The sequence below is a fragment of the Ochotona princeps genome, chromosome 33 (genome assembly GCF_030435755.1).
Source record: "Ochotona princeps isolate mOchPri1 chromosome 33, mOchPri1.hap1, whole genome shotgun sequence".
In the NCBI taxonomy this organism is placed as follows: Eukaryota; Metazoa; Chordata; class Mammalia; order Lagomorpha; family Ochotonidae; genus Ochotona; species Ochotona princeps.
The window spans coordinates 6,537,460-6,558,849 of NC_080864.1; the positions used below are offsets into that span (position 1 = coordinate 6,537,460).

The 21,390-nt window shown below is 46.8% G+C and overlaps 1 protein-coding gene across 1 annotated transcript; it reads left to right on the forward strand.

The window, feature by feature from the left end:
* Positions 1-35: 35 nt before the first annotated feature.
* Positions 36-15,985, forward strand: LOC131478422 (vomeronasal type-2 receptor 116-like). The gene is made up of 7 exons (XM_058657673.1): positions 36-47; positions 7,218-7,381; positions 9,957-10,242; positions 10,602-11,408; positions 11,799-12,029; positions 12,378-12,501; positions 15,054-15,985. The coding sequence occupies exons 1-7, from the start codon at positions 36-38 to the stop codon at positions 15,983-15,985; spliced, it is 2,556 nt and encodes an 851-aa protein (XP_058513656.1).
* Positions 15,986-21,390: the final 5,405 nt, after the last annotated feature.

The following is a 21,390-nucleotide window of genomic DNA, read 5'->3' on the forward strand; positions in this document are numbered from 1 at the left end:
TGGACCGCCACTCTTTGATATTCCCTGAGCCCATCATGACGCTGACAGTCACCTGCTCTGAAGAGGCAGCCACTGGAGCAATGATTTGCAGCCCGTCTGGAAGCCCAGATACGGGAGCAGTCTTGCATTGGAAGCTGTGCGCATCCAAATGCATCCAACTCATTTCTACATTTTCCCTAACACTGCCTACATTTGAAGCTCCCAAGGATTATTCGCATGCTTCAGTTGGCTTTCCCTCAACTCTGATGAAGTCTGTCATTTCATTCCTGACATGCATTACTTGGCATGTTTGCTTATTACCAGACTGAACTGGTCCAGGAAAATATTTTCTGGAGCATACTTTATTGTACCCTAACCACGTATCAAATCATTGTGCAACTCTTTGGCAATTCTTTTTTAAAAATCATAGATGCAAGCTTTGTATGCACACACAGAGAATTCTATCTAACATCATATCACATCTGGCAGCTTACTGCCTTTCCTATCGTGGCATCTAGTTTTCTTTCCTCTATTATACCCTAGAGAGAATGTTTTCTTTCTCACCCACATCAAAGTCCACTAATAAATACTAGCCATTTTCTAGATGAAGTAACAGGGAGCCAAAACCTCACCACAGCAGGCAAGCCTGGCCCTGGACGCTTGCATGCCAGAAACCAGTGTGATGCCTTATCTTCTTGCCTGTTATTTTTCCAACCGAGCTTCATGCTAACAGTCACAGGTGATGGCTCATGACCTTGGGTCTCTGCGCCCTCCAGATGGGAGGTCCAGATGGGGCTCCAGAATCCTGGCTTCAACCAAGAAATGTGCAGACTCTTCAGGGCATTTTTTCATGTGAACCTACTAGAATCTATTAGAATTTCAAAGTTCTCTCTTGCTCTCTCAAAGAGAAATCAATTCCTGGACATCTCTGACTTTCCCATGGCACACAGGACTTTCAAGAGACAGTACAATCATCAGCTCTATCTGTCTTGGGGAACGTTTATCACCCTGCTACCCCACCCATGACCCAGGAAGCAGTCAGGTGGACATGTAGGCCACAGCACCAGCATCTCCTTGTTTAGATGCATTTACCCATCACATGGACTCACAGATGCAAACCTGGATCTCACGCTCAGCACTGTTGACACGTTCACTCACAGAGAAGCCCCCAGTCACTTTCCAGTTTTCCGCTCAGCACTATACCATGTTGTATTCATCTAACTCCCCTCCACTCCATCTTAGGGCTGTCTTCCCTTTGCCTGCTATGCACAGCTCTCCATGAACATTGGAGTCCAATGATCTGTTGCGGGGTGTATTATCACCTCTTCTGACTGACCACCTGGGAGTGGAAGGGCTGGGCTATGTGCCAATTCTTCCTTTATCTTTCAACATGACACCCAATGCTTTCCCATAGCGCTTGCACTATGTTACAGTCTTAGCAGCAATGTGTCAATGCTCCAGTTCCCCCACATCTGAGGAACAGATACTTGAAGATCACTTGGAAGTCTAAAAGAGGGTGAGAGGTTATTCTGAACCTCAAGGTCTTTGCAGATTTCCTAGAAAAAGCCAAGCCTGGAACCGGAGGGTGGCACTGGAGCACCTGCCCAGAGTCCCTGATTCCGAGATGCTGAGTCAGGAATGTTCTGTCTGTTGAAGCTGAAGTGGGGGGTCCCATAGCCGAGGCTCCACATCTCTGGTGGGAGGGAACACCCCCGTCAGCGGTGAGGCACTGGATTCATTCCCAACATTCTGGAAGGAAAACAGAAGGCCTGCACCTGCTACCTTTCAAAGCTTCTTGAATTCTCAAACAGTAAAACAGTAAAACAACAAAGGTATGGGTAGAGGGGTGACCAGTGTGAGGCAGTGTGGAAGCTTCCGGGATTCCCCTGGGGATGGGGATGATCTTAGCACATTCAGGAAGGTTGCTTAAGGCAGGTTCCCAGGGGCTGCCACACAGCCCACACCTGCTGGCCTGCTCACATTCTCACAACTTTATCCCACCTTGACTAGGAAGCTACTTCAGTAGGCTCAAGGCAAAATGGAATTTAACTGGGGTGAGGGAAGGCACGCAAATATTTGTGAAACCTACACATAGCTTTTTTTAAAAATAATACATATTTATTAAAAATTCAAATACAGAAATAAAAGCACAATATCCCACCCAGTATACAGCCACATAAATCCCCTTCCCTCTAATCCATTCCCCAGAGGTTATCACTGTGAACAAGTTAAAGTATATCCTTTGAAACATTTTGCTTTGTATATACAAGTATATATAAACACACATAAATGCACTTTTGCCTTTTACAAAAATGAAATCCTGTAAATGTACATATTAATCTTCAATTTCTGTCTTCATTCATTCAATATACAGAAAATTCACAACAAATCTGATTATCAGTCCTCTTGGGTTCGTTTTCCATTATATAAAATTCATATTCAAGCATCAATTACAAAACTCTTGATAATATACTTCCTGCCATCTTTGAGTCTCATCTCTAACCACTCCAGTATGAAAAGACTGGAACATAAATGACCTTAAATTCTTCCTGAAACAAAGGCAGTACAATCAAACAAACAAACTAGGAACACACTCTGTCATTCCTAGATTTTGGCCTTTTCACTTTGTGTTACATTCTGCCTGGACTTTTCCATCTGGCAAGTCCCTAATTCTTCCAACGATCAGCTTAAAAATGATCTCTAGAAGACAAGACTTCCCAACTTTTTTCAAGACATAATCACTTCTCTATTTACCCCTATACTTTATAGCTGGCTTCTTAATTGTACTTATCTCACAGTACTGCAGTAATCCATTTACATGTTTTGAGTTACCTTTCCATCCAAAGGATCTGATGGAGTGTTTATCTTGGAGCAGGTACTCAGTAATTTAACTGTTGAGGAACCAATGCTTTAGGAACATTTGCTGAGTACCTACTATGCACAGAACCATATCTCAAGCATGAAAAGAAACTCACCATTTTGTCCTAAGGAACTTACCATTTATCTATTATTTCCCCTGGGTGGATGGGGGAGGGACAGAACACATTTATTGCCTACAAGTAGCTTTATTGTCATTGTCCATAGCATTGCCCATTGGCCTGGACAGAGCTTATCCCTCACAAGAGCTCATGTGGTGGGAATTTGATCACCAATATGGTGGTAGTAAAAGAGGTGGGATACACCATGGGACAGGCTAGCCTCTGCCTGCAGGAGCCAGCATCACTTATGGACAGCAGTTCGTGTCCTGGCTGCTTCACGTTCCCAGCCAGCTCCCTGCTTGTGGCCTGGGAAAGCAGAGGAGAATGGAACTCTGCACCCTTGTGAAAGACATGCATCAACTCAGCTGCGGTCATTACCACCCCTTGGGGTGTGTACCAGTAGACAGAAGATCCTTCTCTGTCTCCCCTTCTCTCTGTAGATCTTTATTACAAATAAAACTACATCTTTTACAAAGAGTTTGCAGGGAAAGTGGAAATGAAAGATTTATTTATCCTGGTTAGTGTAACATGTGTGTGTGTGTGTGTGTGTGTGTGTGTGTGATGTGCCTGTAGTGTTTTCCCATTTTAGTGGAAGCATTTCTCCTACCCTTCCCCTAGTCTCTCTACAACTTCATGGGCTCAAGACTGTGCAGATCCCCCCTCTTCCAAACACAGGCACCCCACTTCTCCCTGAGACTCAACACAGCTCATGCTCAAGGCATTACATCCACTCCCATTCCATCTACACGACCATGCAAGAAGGCAGCATAGTCTCAGATAATTTATTCAGAATTTTACTGTAAACAGCTCATTGGTCCATATTTTACATGTGGAACAAATTCCATAGCCTCTCCTCCAAATTCCTTTCCAAAGAAGAAGGAGGAGGAGGCAGAGAAAGCTTATTCTGTACACGATACTATTGGCGCTTGTAGGAAGAGAGCGGGATTTTAAAAGTCAATATCCTTGAGCTTTGGGGTGGTTAATGTGTTTCTGAGGCATTTTTTCTGCCAACGTGGTGGCATGCTGGGTCTCGTGAGGATGACCGAGATGCCACCCAGGCACACAGGGGAGGGGACAGGCGGTGGCAACTGGGACATCAACCACAAAGACCAAACAAGCCACTTGGAAACACCTCTGTGGACACACACTTCCGCCCCTCTCAGGTGCAGCCAGTGGCCCCAGGCTCGCAATGTAATTACACAAACATTGTTAATTTTATAGCCAACACCCAAATAACAAATCTCACTGGTCCTTGAGAAGTGTCCAAAGTGCCAGCTTAATGCAACCATGGCATTGCCCTGCTCTCTGAGGAGCCCTCAGGAAACACCTGTCTCCTGCCCCAAGCCCTTGAGAGCCCATCCCATCTTCTGTCCCCAAGCAGTGTGCAGCTCTGGTCTCCCCAGCCACACCTCCAGTGCTGACCAATGTGCTGAAGAACATTTGGGAAGAGTTCTCCGCATACCATGTTACTAGAAATCACCCTCTTCTCCAGCATCCCCCATTCTCCAACCACAGCAAAAATACAAATGATGATGATGAAATATTCATATAGAGACTGAAGAGGATATGCCGCGAAGGATCTAATAGAAATTCAATCCCAGTTTCCTCCTCATCAAAGTGTTCAAGTTGTTATTGCTGTAAGGAATGTGGCTCACACTGACGTGCCTAGCTGACCATGCTCTGTGGCATTCCTGCCCACCAACCATTCTGGCCACTTGGGGAGTGAACTGGAGGGTGAAGGTTCTCTCTGTGTCTCTCCTTTTCTCTGTAAATCTGCCTTTCTAAAAAATATATTAATAGGAAGAAATTCCTTCATTATCCTTTAAAATATACAGGGTAGAAATAGGCAAATCAGGTTAGGCAGCCGCCATGAACGGTTACCCCGGTCAGCTCACTGCTTGGGGTCCCTAGAGGAGTGACTACCACACGCCTAGACCTACCTTGGGGCCATAGGACTTGCTAGCAGGGGACATGGCTCCACGGAGGATACACAACCGACCCCAGAGGTGCAAGTCTGAGGAGCTGGGTGGGGGGGGGGTGGAGGGCCACAGCAGTAGCTGGCTTTAGCTAGTGACTGAGTTTGATTGGAGGTGATTCAGTTAGATGAATGGTGGGTTTGGGGGAGCAGAGTTGGCTCCATAATGCCCCCCCCAAAGATGGAGGAACCACCCAAGTACCCCTATCTGTGTAAATAGTCCTAAGAAAACATATACTCTTTTGTCCATTCATTGTTTGTAATGACTTTGGCTCTGGCCTTTACTCGGCCCACAGTACCATTAGGACACACATCTTCCTCTTCAGGTGGAAATGATAGAACCAACATTTGGTCATTTTCACCTGAAGAAATCAAGCTGTTGGCAACACGTGCTGTGTTGCGTACTCCGTCATCACTATCTAGATGGGAGAACATTTTGTTGTCCCTTAAGTTGTCACTGTCCATTGCTGGGCTTACAGTCACACAGCCACCGATCTGCTCTCTTTGATTATGACCGTGCCGAGTATTTCTAATCAGTGAGACCCAGTGCTGCGTGACCCAGGGGCTTGGCCTTCTTTCCTTGAGCATTCTGTTTTCTGGTGTCATCCACATGTTACCAAGCATCCCTCACACCTCACACTTCTCATGAGAAAATAGCCACTTTGTTGCATCGACTCATTGAGTCTTGTTTCGCCACAAGTAGACAAGGGGTTTGTTTGCGAATCTATTTCATATAGGCTGCTGGGAACACTGGTGTGTCAACAGTGGCTTCGATGGCTATTGTCAGTTCTCTTGGATATAGTCCTAAGTGTGGAATGATTAGGTCACAGGTGACTTATACGTCTATTTCTTTAAGGAGGATCTGATTGTTTTCAGCATTATGCATACTATGTCTTTCCACCCTCAGTCATGTGGGCTCTGAATTTCCCTGTGTGGCCCCAGTCGCTTGTGCAGCTTTGGCTTTCCATGTGTCATATCACGGTGTCTGACCTAGTATATGTGAGGTGGAATTTCAATGTGGTTTGGATGGCTACGTCTGCTGTTACTGATGGTTAGTAGGTTTTATGATGATTTTTGGCCACACATCTCTCTCTACAGAAATATCCAATTTTCATTGTCATTGATCTTCTCTGTATTGTTTGTTGTTGCTTCTTCTTCTAAGCGTATTTTGATGCCAGGCATTCACTGGGATGCTTTGTGGGCATCTCCCATTCTCTGAATTTTCGCTTGTCTTTCATGTCACTTTACACACAGGGTGTTTAGGTCTGATCCAGTCTGGTCTACATGTTTCTCCTTGACTTCATCATGCTTATCACAAGGATAAATGAAGGAGAAGTGTATTTAATAGCCTGATGGAAAGAAAATATAAACTTAGTGTGATGTAATTGTGCAGGAGTAAAACCCAGGTAATGAGTGAGTCTGCAATGAATTCAGTCACGTGTGAAGACAATGTTGTGCGTTTTAAAGACCCTGCTTGCTCTCACACCACAGTCACAAGCTTTGGTTTAAGATTTATGTATTTATGGGAAATGTGCCAAGATTGTTTTTAATCTGTCACTTCTTGTTTTAATATTTGAATCAAAAAAGACATTTACCATTCAGGAGTGAACCAGCAGCAGGACCATCCATTTCTCTTTCTCTCCTTCTCTTTGTAAATCTGCTTACCAAGGGTCATACACAAACCTTAAACAAAAGTGATTTGTGCTTCCATACTAAGTGGGAAAGGGATCTATGTGTGTGTATTTCCACACCCAGGGTTGGTGTGAGATCAGAGTGGACACCAGGAAAAAGTGTGTAGCTGCTTCCTCTTCTTCTGGACTTATTTTTGTGGGGGATGGGGCAGTTCAAGTTAGGATGCTACTGTATGACGTCACCCAACCCCTTTCATAACTTCCTGGATAATCAAAATGGTTCCTTGACAAGGTCTCTGGTGCACATCTCAGGGGCACTCTGCCTGGGAGTTTGCTGTTCACGAAGTTGAACAACGTGACGGCACCTGGGGCGGGTGAGGATGATGAGCAAACATGTTTTCCATCTTGTGTTTTTCACCTGCATAGGATCCTGCCCCAGCATGGCCTCAGGGCCAGGAGGGCTCTTCATTCCTCCAGGGAGTCTGTAAGTATTCAGCTGGAGGAGTATTAGACTGGCTCCTCCAGTCCACAGTCAGCACACACACGTTATACATGTGCGCCTGCCTCACCATGCCTGTTTCCTGCCCCTGCTCCTTAGCATTTTGCACAAAATCCCAGATGCTTCTTCTGATGTTTCTCCTTCTCATCTTGCAGCTTCCCTGCCTTGAGTGCCAGGTGAATCTCTCCAAATGCTTTTCACGAGTGGACCACGGTGTTTCCAAGGATGGAGATGTGATGCTCGCTGCCTTCTTCCCCATCTGTTTATATTACATCTTCACGAGTGCAATCGATTCTGAAGAGACTCCCCTATTCAGAAGGTAGGCATCCTTTGGTTATATCTTTGATCTTGAAAGTCCTGCTGGTTACCTGTCATGTCCCTTGAAAGCTGTGATGTGAATGCAGTCCACGTCCCTGCATGGGGTATCACTGACCTCTTGCCCCAAATCATGGGGACCTCAGTTGGGGTCTGATGGAAGCAGCACTCATGGTCCTTGTCTCTGAGGAGTGGAGAAAGATGTTCTGTGTGCTTCAGGAGGAACAGTAGTGATGCTCGCACTTCCTGTCCTGTGAGCTCCACAGTCCTCAGCCTAGGGCTCTCCTGGTGCGACACTGGCACTCACATGCTGTTAGTCACTCAGCTCCTCCACAAGGCTGTCCCAATTTTCTGTTCAGCACTGCACACTGGGGTAGCCTCTGTGGGTTTCCTTGACCAGGGAATGACAGTTATTTGTTTGGGTGTTGGCTGGGAGCACGTGTGGAGGGCAGGGATGTCATGGCTGGCTGGTGTGCTTGCAACCTCTGTCCTCACTTAGCCCAGGAAAGCAGTGGGTTCATTGCCACAGGTGGACTCAGAGCCATGGAGACCCCAACCTACTCAGGGGCACTGAGTCAGACAGGCATGGGCCCATATCCCTGGCCATGCTCCTCACATTTTACTCACCAGAGCCTGGGCAGAAGTTCCCCAAGAGGAGAGTTCCCAGAGTCTGAGATAGCATCTGATTTGTTTCTGGCCCCAGGATGCTTGCAATCCTACAGAGGTCAGGGGCGCCTAGCTTCATGAAGGAGAGTGGGTGCCGAGCACTGCCACACCTCCTGAAATCCCATCCCCAGGCCGTGTACACTCAGGGTGGACAGCAGAATGCCCCGTTACACTGTCATCTCAGGCACCAGGACACTGAACCTCCTCTCATCTTGCTCTGGGGAGAAGGCGTCCCTGTTGGCTGGCAGTCAGGGTCAGTATTGTTCACTGCTTCTCCATCCTTACCCAGTGGCCACTGCAGCTTGGGGTCTGTCATGGGTGATCTGCACTCGGAACTCCCTGGGTGTATATGGCATTTTCCTGCAGCCAAGATAAGTGAGTTTTCTCTGTATCCAGCCCTGTGGGATCTCTTGGGTTCCTGTTTTCTATTTGGGCTGTTGCTATACTCAATACAAACTTACAGGCATTTAGTTTCAAGGAGAAATGCCCAATTTTCCATTATTGTGTGAGAAGTAGACCGAGGGCCAATACATAGAGCTATACATTTATCATAAAGCCAAAGAAAACAATCTCCCAAAATGCCCTGCACAGAGTCACCCTCCAGAGAGCTATTCCCCACAAATTGCCTGTTTGCAGATGTGTTAGTCCCGATGAGGTCCCGGGTGCGGCAGGGAAAACAGCATTGGAATGGAAGTGCAGTGTGTTCAACTTCACCCTCTGTCTCAGGGGATCTACTGTTTCTCCACATGTCAGGACTGGCAGCCGAGGGGGCATTTGCATTCTGACATGCTGCTGTGCGAAGTGAACAGGTGGGAGGCCCCAAGGGCTCGTTCTTCCTGGGGAGCCTGTTGGGTTAGCACCTCTCACACATGCCTCTCACATGGCTTCATGCCTCCCTTGCTGCTTGCAGAGCCCACTGGCCTGGCTGGCTGGGCATTTTCAGAGCACCCTGCCCAGCCCTCCTAAACCCTTGCTTCTGTTGCAAGCGTTCAGAGCTTCTGTCTAGCAGGGTATGGTGAGATTTCCCAGGAGACAACAGAAGCAGCAGAAACTGCATCTGGTGCTGGACTGTGCTCTGACCCTGACATTGCTTCTTCCTGACCATTGCAGAGATGGGGAGGCTGAGGATGGGAGGCCTTGCATAGGTCTCAGCTGTGTGCAGGCAGGTGCTTAGGAAGTTGGCCGAGGGAGCAGTCTTGGGCCAGATGTACAAACCATGTGTGTACAACCTGCTCCATGGCCTGATGCTGTAGCACAGTGTGTCTGTGTGGAGCTACTGCTGACTGATTTCTGTTCTGAATGTTTCTAGACACAGGTGCATTGGATCTGTTGTCACCATTGCTGTTGAACCGTTTTGATACAGTGTGATGTAAACTGTATTACTGCACTATCCTGGTATGTTACCCATTAGGCCCATTTGCTCATGGAAAACTAAGCTCATTTGTGTAGCTGTGTCAGCAACATTCTGTAGGAATTCCTAGCAGTTGTCCTTGATAGCACAGAGTGCCACATGCCTTCTTTGTGTGAAAGTGAGACAGAGCAAGAGACCAGAAAGCTCTCTCACCAGCCAGAAAGCTGGCTCACCTTCCACACTCCTGCAGATGTGGGGGCTGTGCCAGGGAAAAGCCATGAGCCAGGACACAAGTCAGCTCTCCCACATGGGTGGCAGGGACACGGCCATTTGCACTGTCCTCTGCGTCCTCTTGAGCAGGTTCACTTTGGAACAGAATCTGAGCCTGGTCCTGGGCGCTGCTGTGCTGGATCCGAGCTTCCCAGAGGTATGCTCTCTGCCATGCCTCCTCCTCCCGCTTGAAGACTTTTGCAGGACCATGGACAGCACTGATCCAACTATTGTCTTCACCCATTATTCAGAAAGCTATAATTGTACATATATCCACAATCCCTGTGTGCAGGATTCCATCCAAGAGTATCCAGCACATGTTGGCTCTGGTGTTTGCTGTCGAGGAGATCAACAGGAATCCCCACCTCCTGCCCAACCTCACTCTAGGATTTGATCTCTACAATGCCATGCACAATGATATGAGGATACTGAAGAATCCACTCAGGTGGCTGACAGGGCTGGACAGAGGCATCCCTAACTACACGTGCAGAAGAGGGGCCGAGGCTGTGGCGGTCATATCTGAGACTGGAGTTTCAGTGCAAATGGGAACGCTGCTGGAACTGTACAGGATCCCACAGGTGAGGGTGCCTGGGAAAGGGGGAGAATAAAACCCATTCCCTTGGGACACACTTCTCAGACCTACAGGGTATAGGGAAAAGGATATACACCCCGACCAGTGTGCCCTAGCAGGAGTGTGCAGGATCCCCGGGATCCGCTCAGGCAGCACAGAGCCCAAGTGAGAAGGAGCTGGGGGGTTTCTCTGGACATATGTTTCTGAGGACTGATAACCCAGAAAGGTCTCAGTCAGAGAGAGGAATGGAAACTGAAATATTCTCATCTTTCAGGCACTCCATGTACCATAATGCCCACTACATTATGGGAGGTGGTGTTTTACAGCAGTGCCGTCACTCATGTATTGTTTCATTTTCCTCCTCAGCTCACAGTTGGCCTTTTCGACCCTCTTCTGAGCGACGGCAGCCAGTTTCCCTCCGTCTACCAGATGGTCCCAAAGGAAACTTCTCTGGCCCTCGCTATGGTCTCCCTGATGCTGCACTTTGGCTGGACGTGGGTGGGCTTGGCCATCTCAGAGCACCAGGAAGGTATGTCGTTTATGTCTGATCTGAGAGGACAGATGCAGGAGCATGGCCTCTGCCTAGCCTTTGTGGAACTGATCCCAGTGGAGCAGAATTATCAATCTGCATTAGATTTTGCACCTGTATTTCGCATCATGGCATCAGCAGCTAATGTGGTTGTTCTATTCGGTGACTCGACATCATTTAGGAGCCTGAACTTTTACCTGGGATACTCTCAGATCACGGGGAAAGTCTGGGTCACGACTTCCCACTTGGAATTTACCAACACTGTACAACACTCACTGATGAACACCTTCCATGGGACCCTCATCTTCTCTCACCACCACAGCGAGATCTCAAGTTTCCAAACCTTCTTACAAACAGCAACCCCTGCCAAGTACCCAGAAAACATTTTCCTTGCCCTGTTCTGGTCTCTGGCCTTCAATTGCTCCATTTCCCAAGCTGACTGCAGGACACTTCAGGGCTGTCCCCCAGATGCCTCTCTGGAACGGCTGCCCTGGAACCTTTTTGACATGACAATGAGTGATGGGAGCTACTACATATATAATGCGGTACATGCTGTGGCCCACTCTTTGCACAAGATACTTCAGCACAAGTCAGAAGCACAGCCACCAGGGACTGGTGGGAAGGGGACGATTCCCCGCTGGCAGGTAAGCTGTCTTCCTGGCCTGACAGGTGCTCCAGCTGATGTATTTCCCCATGGGATGCTTCATGTGGGTATGTGCCCATGCAGAGGGCTCTCTGGTTCCATTCTCACAAGACATCCTGCAGGTGTGCAGTGTCTGGGAGATACAGGGACAGATGGGCAGAGGTTTCCATCCCCAGCCATGTGCCATGGACCAGAGAGTAGGTGCAAGGCTAGTACCAGGGCTGTGGTTACAAAGAGTCGAGCTTCCCGTCCACTCAGTTCTGATCCAGCAGTCAGAGCATGTGTTCTTTCCTTTGAGTGACGCAGTTCATTGGGAGGCGGTGCTCACAGACAGAGTCTGTGTCTTCACACACGTGGTCAGTGTTCTCACAGGATGATGTGCTTCTTTCAGGAAACGCACTCCATTCTCAAGAGCCTCCAATTCACCAATCCTGCTGGCGACCCTGTCAATTTGGACAAGAAAAAAGAGTTGGCTGCAGCCTATGACATCCTCAACTTCCAGAATTTCCCTAAAGGTCGTGGCCATAAGGTGAAAGTGGGACACTTCTCCCCCTACGATCCAGCAGGCCAACACGTGTCTCTCTCTGAGGAGTTGATAGAGTGGGCCACAGGGCTCACACAGGTGAGTTCATCATGCAGTTCCATCTGCAAACTCTGAAACCCTCAGCATGCTAATCTGTGCCCCCTGACCTCAGAAATCTCAGAGGGGCCTTAAACCACCCCTCTTCCACTTCAGCATGTTCTCATGTTCTCATCCTCTGAAGGATGGAAAGTGTACACAACTTTTCCATGCAGGGTGTAAATCTATTTCCTTGCCTCCTGGCATATACAACATGCCATACACTCAGTGTCTTAGAAATCAAATATTCACAATTGAAACTTGAAGGATTCTCAAACTCTAAATCGCTCTCCTGGGAGTGTTTCCATGACCAGCTCCACCTGTGACCAACAGATGCATCATTCTCCACAGACCCCACGCTCGGTGTGCAGCCCCAGCTGTGGCCCTGGGTTCAGCAGGACCACCCGGGAGGGAGAGCCCACCTGCTGTTTTGACTGCACCCGCTGTCCAGACAATGGGATTGCCAATGCGACCGGTAAGCTCATGTATTTTTCATGAAGAAATTCTGCACCTGTCTGCTGTTCTTGCATTTGCCCCAAAGAAATACGAAGACTTGAGATACCACGAGAGAAAGATGAAGGAGCTCTGCCTGCTGCAGTGTTCTTGTGTTACCAAGAACATGCAGAAGAGATTGAATGACACCGGAAGGCTGATGCGAGTGATATGGAGGGTAAAGCATGACATGAAACAGGAACAGAACATCACATATGGAAGGGGCAGACAGAGCATCCAAGCACTAAGTATACCTAGCAAAGTAGATCAGTGAGAGCACACTCAACAAAGACCCTCGAGATAGGATGTGAACGTGAGAGAAAGTGAAGAAACCTTGGACAGAGTCTAATCAACAGTGTCAGGTGGATTCTTCTACAAAATGAGCAATATTATGAAGCACCAGGATGATGGTTCAGGGGGAAGGGATAAGGAACCAACTGTGTGTGTGTGTGTGTGTGTGTGTGTGTGTGTGTGTGTGTGAGAGAGAGAGAGAGAGAGACAGACAGAGAGACAGAGTCCATTCATGCAGACCAACACTTCCAGGATCTCTGTAAAGATTATGAAATGTCAATGTTGAATTACAGTGATAGATTTATTCAATGTGTTGTAGAATCTCCTTGAAATTTAAACTTCCTGTGGAGAAATACTATGAGATATATCCAGAAAGCATTGAACAAGTCAGAGAGCCTCACAGTCAGTTTAGAAACTCGATTCTAATATTTGTGCTTGGTCAGCAGTGTAGAGGTGACTTTTAACTTTCACAAGGGAAAAAAATTACTCATTCTTTCAAGACCACTCAAAAACAGAAAAAAATGGGTTGAGAACCATTAACCTGGTGTGATTGAATGCTGCCTGGTCACTTCAGCAGTAGGAACTTTGTAAGGTGCTATTCCAGAAATATCCCCAAATAAGCAAAAGCATCGGTGCACATCCTAGAATTCAGCCTGGTTATCCCTGACTTAGTCATGCTAATAATAATGTAACTACAGGGAAAATGACTTCATAAAATCAGCACTTCTCTGTGAATGATGACCAAATAGCAACAGCAGCATCTCATGAACTTTACAGGAGAAGGCGCAGTTTTCAATTCAAACTAAAGTTCATTTGCACAGTATCAATGAAAGCAGGGACGGCTATGGCAATAGTTAGAAACCACATTGTTGTTAGAATGATGCGTGTTACGTCTGTGACTAGACTATCCACAGGAGGAATTGTTCAAGACAAAAGCAAACAAACAGAACAAAATGGGATCACTGGAAAGGAAGCTGGTAGAGTGTTATCATTTTGAAACGCTATTGCATTGAGATGGCATCACTCAGGCTAGTTCTACGAGTTAGTGATTGCATTCAGTAGTGACTGCATACAAGATGGAATGATTAAAAAAGGGTCATTTCTACTACCAGTTCTGAGGCATTGGAAAGCAAAATGTCAAGGGTACCAGGATAGCCTTGAGAGATGTAATGCCCCAAGATCACATTGATTCCATGTTGGAAGTCTTGTGCCACTTGGTAACTTGATGAAGTGAAACACAGCCAGGAGGGGGCTGGAGACTGAAATCAGGGGAGTGGCAATACATCCCCAAGGCTGAGACCACGTAATGTGGAAAACAACAATAGGCTTCCAGGAGATTCACAGGTGGAATGTGATTTCAGTACAAGTTCCAGTGTGTCCTGTAGAGGAAGCATGTTAAAAGGGGCTGGCTTGACCCCCTTATGGTTTTCTGGAAGGTAGACCAGTTGCCTCACAGTGGTTTCCATTCAGGGTTGGTCCCTTGCATGTTGTAACCCAGGTCATCCCTTGGGAGATGCTCTGCTTTTAAAGATGTATGTATTTGCAGAAAGTGGATACAATCCACATTATCAGCAATACAGAACTGGGATTTTACCTCTACACTGCTTCCCACCCTTACTCCCCACACAGGCTTCTAGTACATCTCTTCCCATACTTGCTACTAAATATGGTCAGGCGCTTTCACCAACTGACACTGAAACTCCACCATTCCCTAGCCCATCACATTAGTGTGAGGGCCGTGGGTGGTTGGTTGAGTAGGATGTGAGGGAAGGGAGAGAAGTATTTCATACTGTTAAAATAAGGCAGGAGGATGCTGCCTGCTCATGCCAAACATGAGGATGCGATATGAATGTATGGTATACATAGGACCGTGGAAACTTGTACCTCCAAGGTCTTCCCTTTCAAGGCTGAAGAAAACCTGAACAATGAATTTACAAGTTTAGTGACGAAAAAGTTTTAACTTTTTAAACCAGCAAGAACTCAACCAGTAGACTTCATGGAAGTCTGAGAATACAGAGTGTTCTCGTCAGCACAGAATCTACCAAGTAGGGTGAAGGAATGACTGACTCCCAAATAATGGGGAAGAGGGCATTACTAATTGCCACTTCTTCCTAATCCTTTCATGGAATGTCCTCTCTCTAACAACAGTTAAGGCCAAGTCACCCAAGTGGCCACAGAGAGGGGCCTGTGAATCAGAGACAACCAACTGAATGTGGGCTGAAGGCATCTCTCTTTTCTCACCAGATATGGACCAGTGTGTGACATGTCCTGATAACCAGTATGCCAATGCAGAGCATGACCGATGCCTGGACAAGAAAGTGACCTTCCTGGCTTTCAACGATCTCCTGGGGATGGCCCTGGCCTGCATGGCTCTGTCCCTCTCCGTCCTCACAGCTGCTACCCTTGGGGTCTTTGTGAAGCACCAAGACACACCCATTGTCAAAGCCAATAACCACAACCTCAGCTACATGCTGCTCATCTCACTCCTCCTCTGCTTCCTCTGCTCCTTCCTCTTCATTGGCCGTCCCAACACAGCCACCTGCCTCCTAAGACAAGTCACATTTGCCCTCGTGTTCACACTGGCTGTTTCTGCCGTGCTGGCCAAAACCATCACTGTGGTCCTGGCCTTCAAGGCCATGAAACCTGGAAGGACCATGAGGCGATTGCTGGTGTCAGGAGCCCCAAACGCTGTCATTCCCATCTGCGTCCTCATCCAACTGACTCTCTGTGGCATCTGGCTGGGAGTCTCTCCTCCCTTTGTGGACACAGATGCACACTCTGAGCATGGACACATCATCCTCTTGTGCAACGAGGGCTCCATCACTGCCTTCTACTGTGTGCTGGGCTTCCTGGGCTCGTTGGCCCTGGGCACCTTCACTGTGGCTTTCCTTGCCAGGAAGCTGCCTGACACGTTCAATGAAGCCAAGTTCCTGACGTTCAGCATGCTGGTGTTCTGCAGTGTGTGGGTGACCTTCCTGCCTGTGTACCAGAGCACCAAGGGGAAGGTCATGGTGGCCGTGGAGGTCTTCTCCATCTTGGCCTCTGGTATGGGTCTCCTGGGCTGCATCTTTGTCCCCAAATGCTGTATCATTCTCCTAAAGCCAGAGGAGAACTCTCTGAGAAGATTCAGGAATACTCGTGGTAAGAGCATCTCCAAGGGCTCTCTCAGATTTTAGGATTGTAAACCTGCTTCCTGATGTTATAGACTGGGGTGACTGGGGTGATGTCTGTCCCTCTTTTGAAAAGCAGTTCAATGAAGAAGTCAAGCTTTCACTATATGCAGATGACATGATTCTTTATATAGAAGATCCAAGAGGCTCAACACAGAGACTCCTGGAACTTATACGAGAGTTTGGTAGAGTGGCAGGGTACAAAATTAATGAACAAAAATCAACAGCCATAGTGTATGCAAATAGCCCCAAGTTGGAAAAAGATCTAACCAGCAAAATACCATTCAAAAAACCAGAGAAAAGTATGAAGTATCTGGGAATTAACCTAACCAAAAATGTAGGAGACCTATTTGAGGAAAACTACAAACCACTTAAAAAAGAAATTTAACAAGACCACAAAAGATGGAGTAACATCCCATGCTCCTGGATAGGTAAAATGAATATCATTAAAATGTCTATATTGCCAAAGGCAATATATACATTCAACGCAATCCCAATCAAATTGCCCAAAACATTCTTCATGGAACTGGAAACAATGATCCAAAGGTTCATCTGGAAACACAAAAAACCACGAATAGCTAGAACCATGCTGAACAACATGAAGTTAGCAGGGGGAATCACAGTTCCAGACCTCTGGACATACTATAGGGCAGTGATTATCAAAACAGCCTGGTACTGGCACAAAGATAGAGAGGAAGATCAATGGAGCAGAATAGAAACACCAGATGGGAACCCACAGAGATACAGCCAAATAATCTTTGACAAAAGGACAAACGATAATCCTGGCAAATGTGAAGGTCTGTTCAAAAAATGCTGTTGGGACAACTGGTTGATAGCCTGCAGAAACAAAAAGATAGACCCACATCTCTCACCATACACCAAGATTAGATCTAAATGGATAAAAGATCTAAACCTACATCCAGAAACCTTCAAACTTTTGGAAGAAAATGTTGGAAATACTCTGCAAGATCTAGGGGTAGGTCCCTACTTCCTAAAAAGGATTCCAAAAGCAATAGAAATCAAGACCAGAATAAACAAATGGGACCTCATCAAACTAAGAAGCTTCTGTACAGCAAAGGAAACAATCAATAAAGTAAAAAAGCAACCCACAGAATGGGAGAAGATCTTTGCGCACTACGTAGGCGATAGAGGGCTAATCTCCAGAATATACAAAGAACTATAAAACAGCCAAAACACCAAAACAAACAAGCCGCTCAAGAAATGGGCATGGGAAATGGGCAGACATTTCACAAAGGAACAATCCCAAATGGCAAGCAAACATATGAAAAAATGCTCAAGTTCCCTGGCAATAAGGGAAATGCAAATTAGAACATCAATGAGGTACCACCTAATGCCAGTAAGACTGGCCCACATGAGTAAAAGCACCAATAACACTTGTTGGCGAGGTTGCGGGGAAAAGGGAACCCTACTCCACTGCTGGTGGGGCTGCAGGCTGGTACAGCCTCTACGGAAATCAGTATGGAGAACATTCAAACAACTCAAAATCAACATACCGTATGATCCAGCAATAGCACTCCTAGGAATATATCCAGAGCACTTGTTTTATGAGAAACCAACATGCACTCCTATGTTCATAGCAGCACAATCAGTAATTGCGAAAACATGGAAACAACCAAAATGCCCATCAGCAGAGGATTGGATAAGAAAGCTATGGTTCATCTACTCCATGGAATACTACTCAGCTATTAAAAAAAACAAAATGCAGTTCTTTGTGGCCAAATGGGCCAAACTGGAAACCATAATGCTAAGGGAAATGAGCCAATCCCAAATGGTTAAATATCACATGTTTGCCTTAATTTAAGATGATATGATGTTATGTATAACATGTTATGTTACGTATGTTATATGTTGTGTATACACTAAAATTGAAATGTCAATGAGGTGGTCATAGAAGGTGGTTAAGAACTCACATTTACTTTTAACATACTGGTTACTCATTACTATGTCAATTAATTTCCATAATGATGTAAATTTTTGCTGATGGTATGTTGGAGCTTTTAATTGATCGGGATGATACTCTGCTGGCTCTGTCTTCAGACCAGAGAGGGTATACCTAAGAAGCCGTTGAACTTGACTGGACAATAAGATGCTGGACTCTATGTTTGGTATATGCTTGCAATGGGGGAATCTCAACTGAACTTGAGCTGTGGTTATGCAACAAGGTGGAGGAATCCACCATGGTGGGAGGGTTTGGGGAGGGGTGGGGAGAACCCAAGTATCTATGTAACTGTGTCACATAATACAATGTAATTAATGAAGTAAAAATAATCAATAAATAAATAAAGGAAAAAAAAAAGCTCTTACCTGACCCCTTTCATGGCCACTGGATTACTGTAGTGGTTCCTTGACAAGGTCACGGGCCCACATCTCAGGGGCACTCCTCCCTGGGGTATTGCTGTCCACGCAGTTGGACAATGTGATGGCACTGGGAGCTTCTGATGTTGATTGGAAAACATGTTTTCCACCTGGACAGGATGACGCACGTGGAGGAGCCCAGGCCAGGAAGGCTCCACATTCCTCCACAGTGTCTGTACGCATTCAGTTGGAGGAGTATTAGCCTGGCCCCTCTGGTCCACAGGCAGTACACGCATGTGATGTATATGTGCACCTGTTACCCACTGGAGCTGAGCCATTCTAAAGCCAGGAGCCAGGAGCCTCTTTCAGTTCTCCCATGTGGGTGCAGGGTCCCAAGGCCTTGGGCTGTCATCCACTGTTTTCCCAGGTCACAAACAGGGAGATGTAAGGGAAACAGGACCGCCAGGATTAGAACCGGCACCCATTTCGTATCCCAGTGCATTCAAGACAAGGACTTCAGCCGCTACGCTATCGCGCCAGGCCCCCTCTCCCCATTTCTTAATTTTCGTGCTACATGTTAAATTGACTTTATACTCAAAAGCATTGTGCTCCAGTAGGTGACCTCCACCAGGTAAAATGTAGAGAGTCCACTGTTCAGGAATACAATTAAGGAGTATAAACAATCATTAGATCCAAAAATGTCAATTGCAGTCAAAAGCATTGAAAATATTTTTCCCCTACTCTGCACGTTAACTACCACCCATCAGAGAAAAAGTGACATTTTGTCTTTCGAGTCTGTTTTTGCCCTGTTTGCAAGGTTTTCTAGATGCATCCGTTTTGTTGATGTGCGTGTATGTCAGTCATCTGGTGCCGGACGTCTAGCTATTGTCGTTCGAGCTGCCGGGATCGTGGGAGCCCAGGTGATTCTTTCCTATGGCAGATCCATCTCCTTCGGGCATGTTTCCAAGAATTGTAATGGCCTGGTCCTGTGGAAGAGCCACTGGTAGTTTTCTAAGGAGTTTCCATATTGTCTTGCACTGGGATTACACCAGTTGCCATCCCTGTTAATGGTCTCTTGGGATAATTTCCTCACCAGCATTTGTTATACTTGGATTTGGGGATGATATCCTCTCTAACTGGGGTGAGATAACACCCTAGTGTAGTTTTTGCTGGCATTTCCCTCATGCTGAGGGGTCCTAAGCACTTTTCCTTTCCCCGTGTCTGTTGGCCATTTTGTATTTCATCCTTGGAAAAATGTCCACTGGTGTCCTTGCCAGTTTCGCGCCTGGATAGGTTGAGTGTGTGGAGCACCGTAGAGAGCCTGGATGTTAACCCTTTAGGGATGAGGAGTTTCCACCATTTTTTGTATGTCATTCTGCCAGTGGGTTGAGCATGCCCAGGGCCGTGCAGAAGTTTCTCAGCTTGATGCAGTCCAATTTGTCTCTTTTTGCTTTTATTGCCTGTGCTTCTAGGTTTTTCTCCAAGAAGTCTTTGCCGATGTCTTCTGGTGTTTCCCTATGTTTTTCTGTGCTACATCAATGGTTTCAGGCCTGAGGTCTGAATCCTCTCAGGGTTTAAACCTGCCAGCAGGCACTGAGGTCACCGAGGGTGAGACAACAGTGTTCTAAGACCATAAGAACCACCAGAGACAGGCTGGTAAGGAAAGTCCACTTTGCTATGCGCAAGTTACAAATTTTAAAGATTAAGGGAAGACAGAAGGGCATCTTTGGGCACCCCCACCCACTCACCAAACACACTTTCATTGGCTATAAGGCAGGTCTATTTCCCTTGACCTTCTGGTCATGTCAGAGGTCATGGTGCACCTGTAGGAATAAAAGTTGTACCTCAGGTCCTGGGCAAATAGGCAGTGACCCAGGCCCATCAGGTAGCAAGCAGGGGCCCAGAGGAGACTGCTCACTGAATCCTTGAAACACGACGAAGTGGTCTTTCTCTAGAGTGCAAGGTGGGTTTTGTCAAAAGAAGCACCATCCATTTTGCTAGAGACATCAGTGTTTGCATGCAAAGCATGAGTAAAGCTCACTGTGTCCAGGCCTTCTACAGTTTCAGGCGTCTTCAGGGCAGAAGAAATAAGGAGATTGCTAGAACCAAACATGGCAGGGTTCTGAGACACCCACCATGGCAAGGAAGTCTGTTTTGGGGAACAGAGAAAGTTGAAAAGCTTGACATGCTTCTGGGTGATCAGAAAGTGAGGCAAGCCCAGCAGCAGGCAGGCAAGATTCCAACAGTGGCCATGAGGGACACCGGGTGAAAACCAAGCCCAGAAACTGCAGAATGTGTCCAGTGGCCATCCTTGTGTTCCTGCACCTGAATAGTTAGGACAGCATGTTTTACACGCTGGAAGAACATGGTCTCCATTCAATATTTATACATACAGACATTTTTTTGAAGATTTCTTTTTATTTGAAGGCAGATGTTACAGAGACAGAGAAGGTCTTGCAACTGCTGGTTCACTCCCCAAGTGGCCACGGCAGCCAGAGCTGAGCCGATCCAAAGCCAGGGTCTTCCTCTGGGTCTCCCATCAGGGTGCCAGGTCCCAAGGCTTTAGGCCATCCTCGACTGTATTCCCAGGCTGCCAGCAGAGAGCTAGCTGGGAAGTGGAGCAGCCAGAACATGAACTGGAGCCCATGTTTGATCCCAGCATGGCAGGCAGAGGATTAACCTGTTAGCCCACAGCACCAATCCATTTATGGGAATGGTTGAATGGTATGAATGGAGGACAGTGATGAAGCAAACGTTTTTGAGTGTACAGCACTATAGCAGAGAGATATGGGACTTAAATCCAACGCCCTCCGAGCATCCTTTGCTCATGAAATACCACCAAATTGGGGATCTCATCATCTCTCCTTTGGGTAGGAGATAAAGCCCAAAATAGGCAGTGAAGCTGGACTAGTCACAGCTTCATCGAACCCGTGTGTGACCACAGGGAGGCGCTGTCAGCACGCAGTGTTGGTTCTCTGTTCTCAGCTGGGCAGTCCCTGGAGGTGGCCAGGAGGTAGCAGGGCCACTCAGGCACTGTGATTTCTGCAGCTCCTCCTATGGGGACGGGGAGGCACAAGGAGAAACAGCTGCAGCTC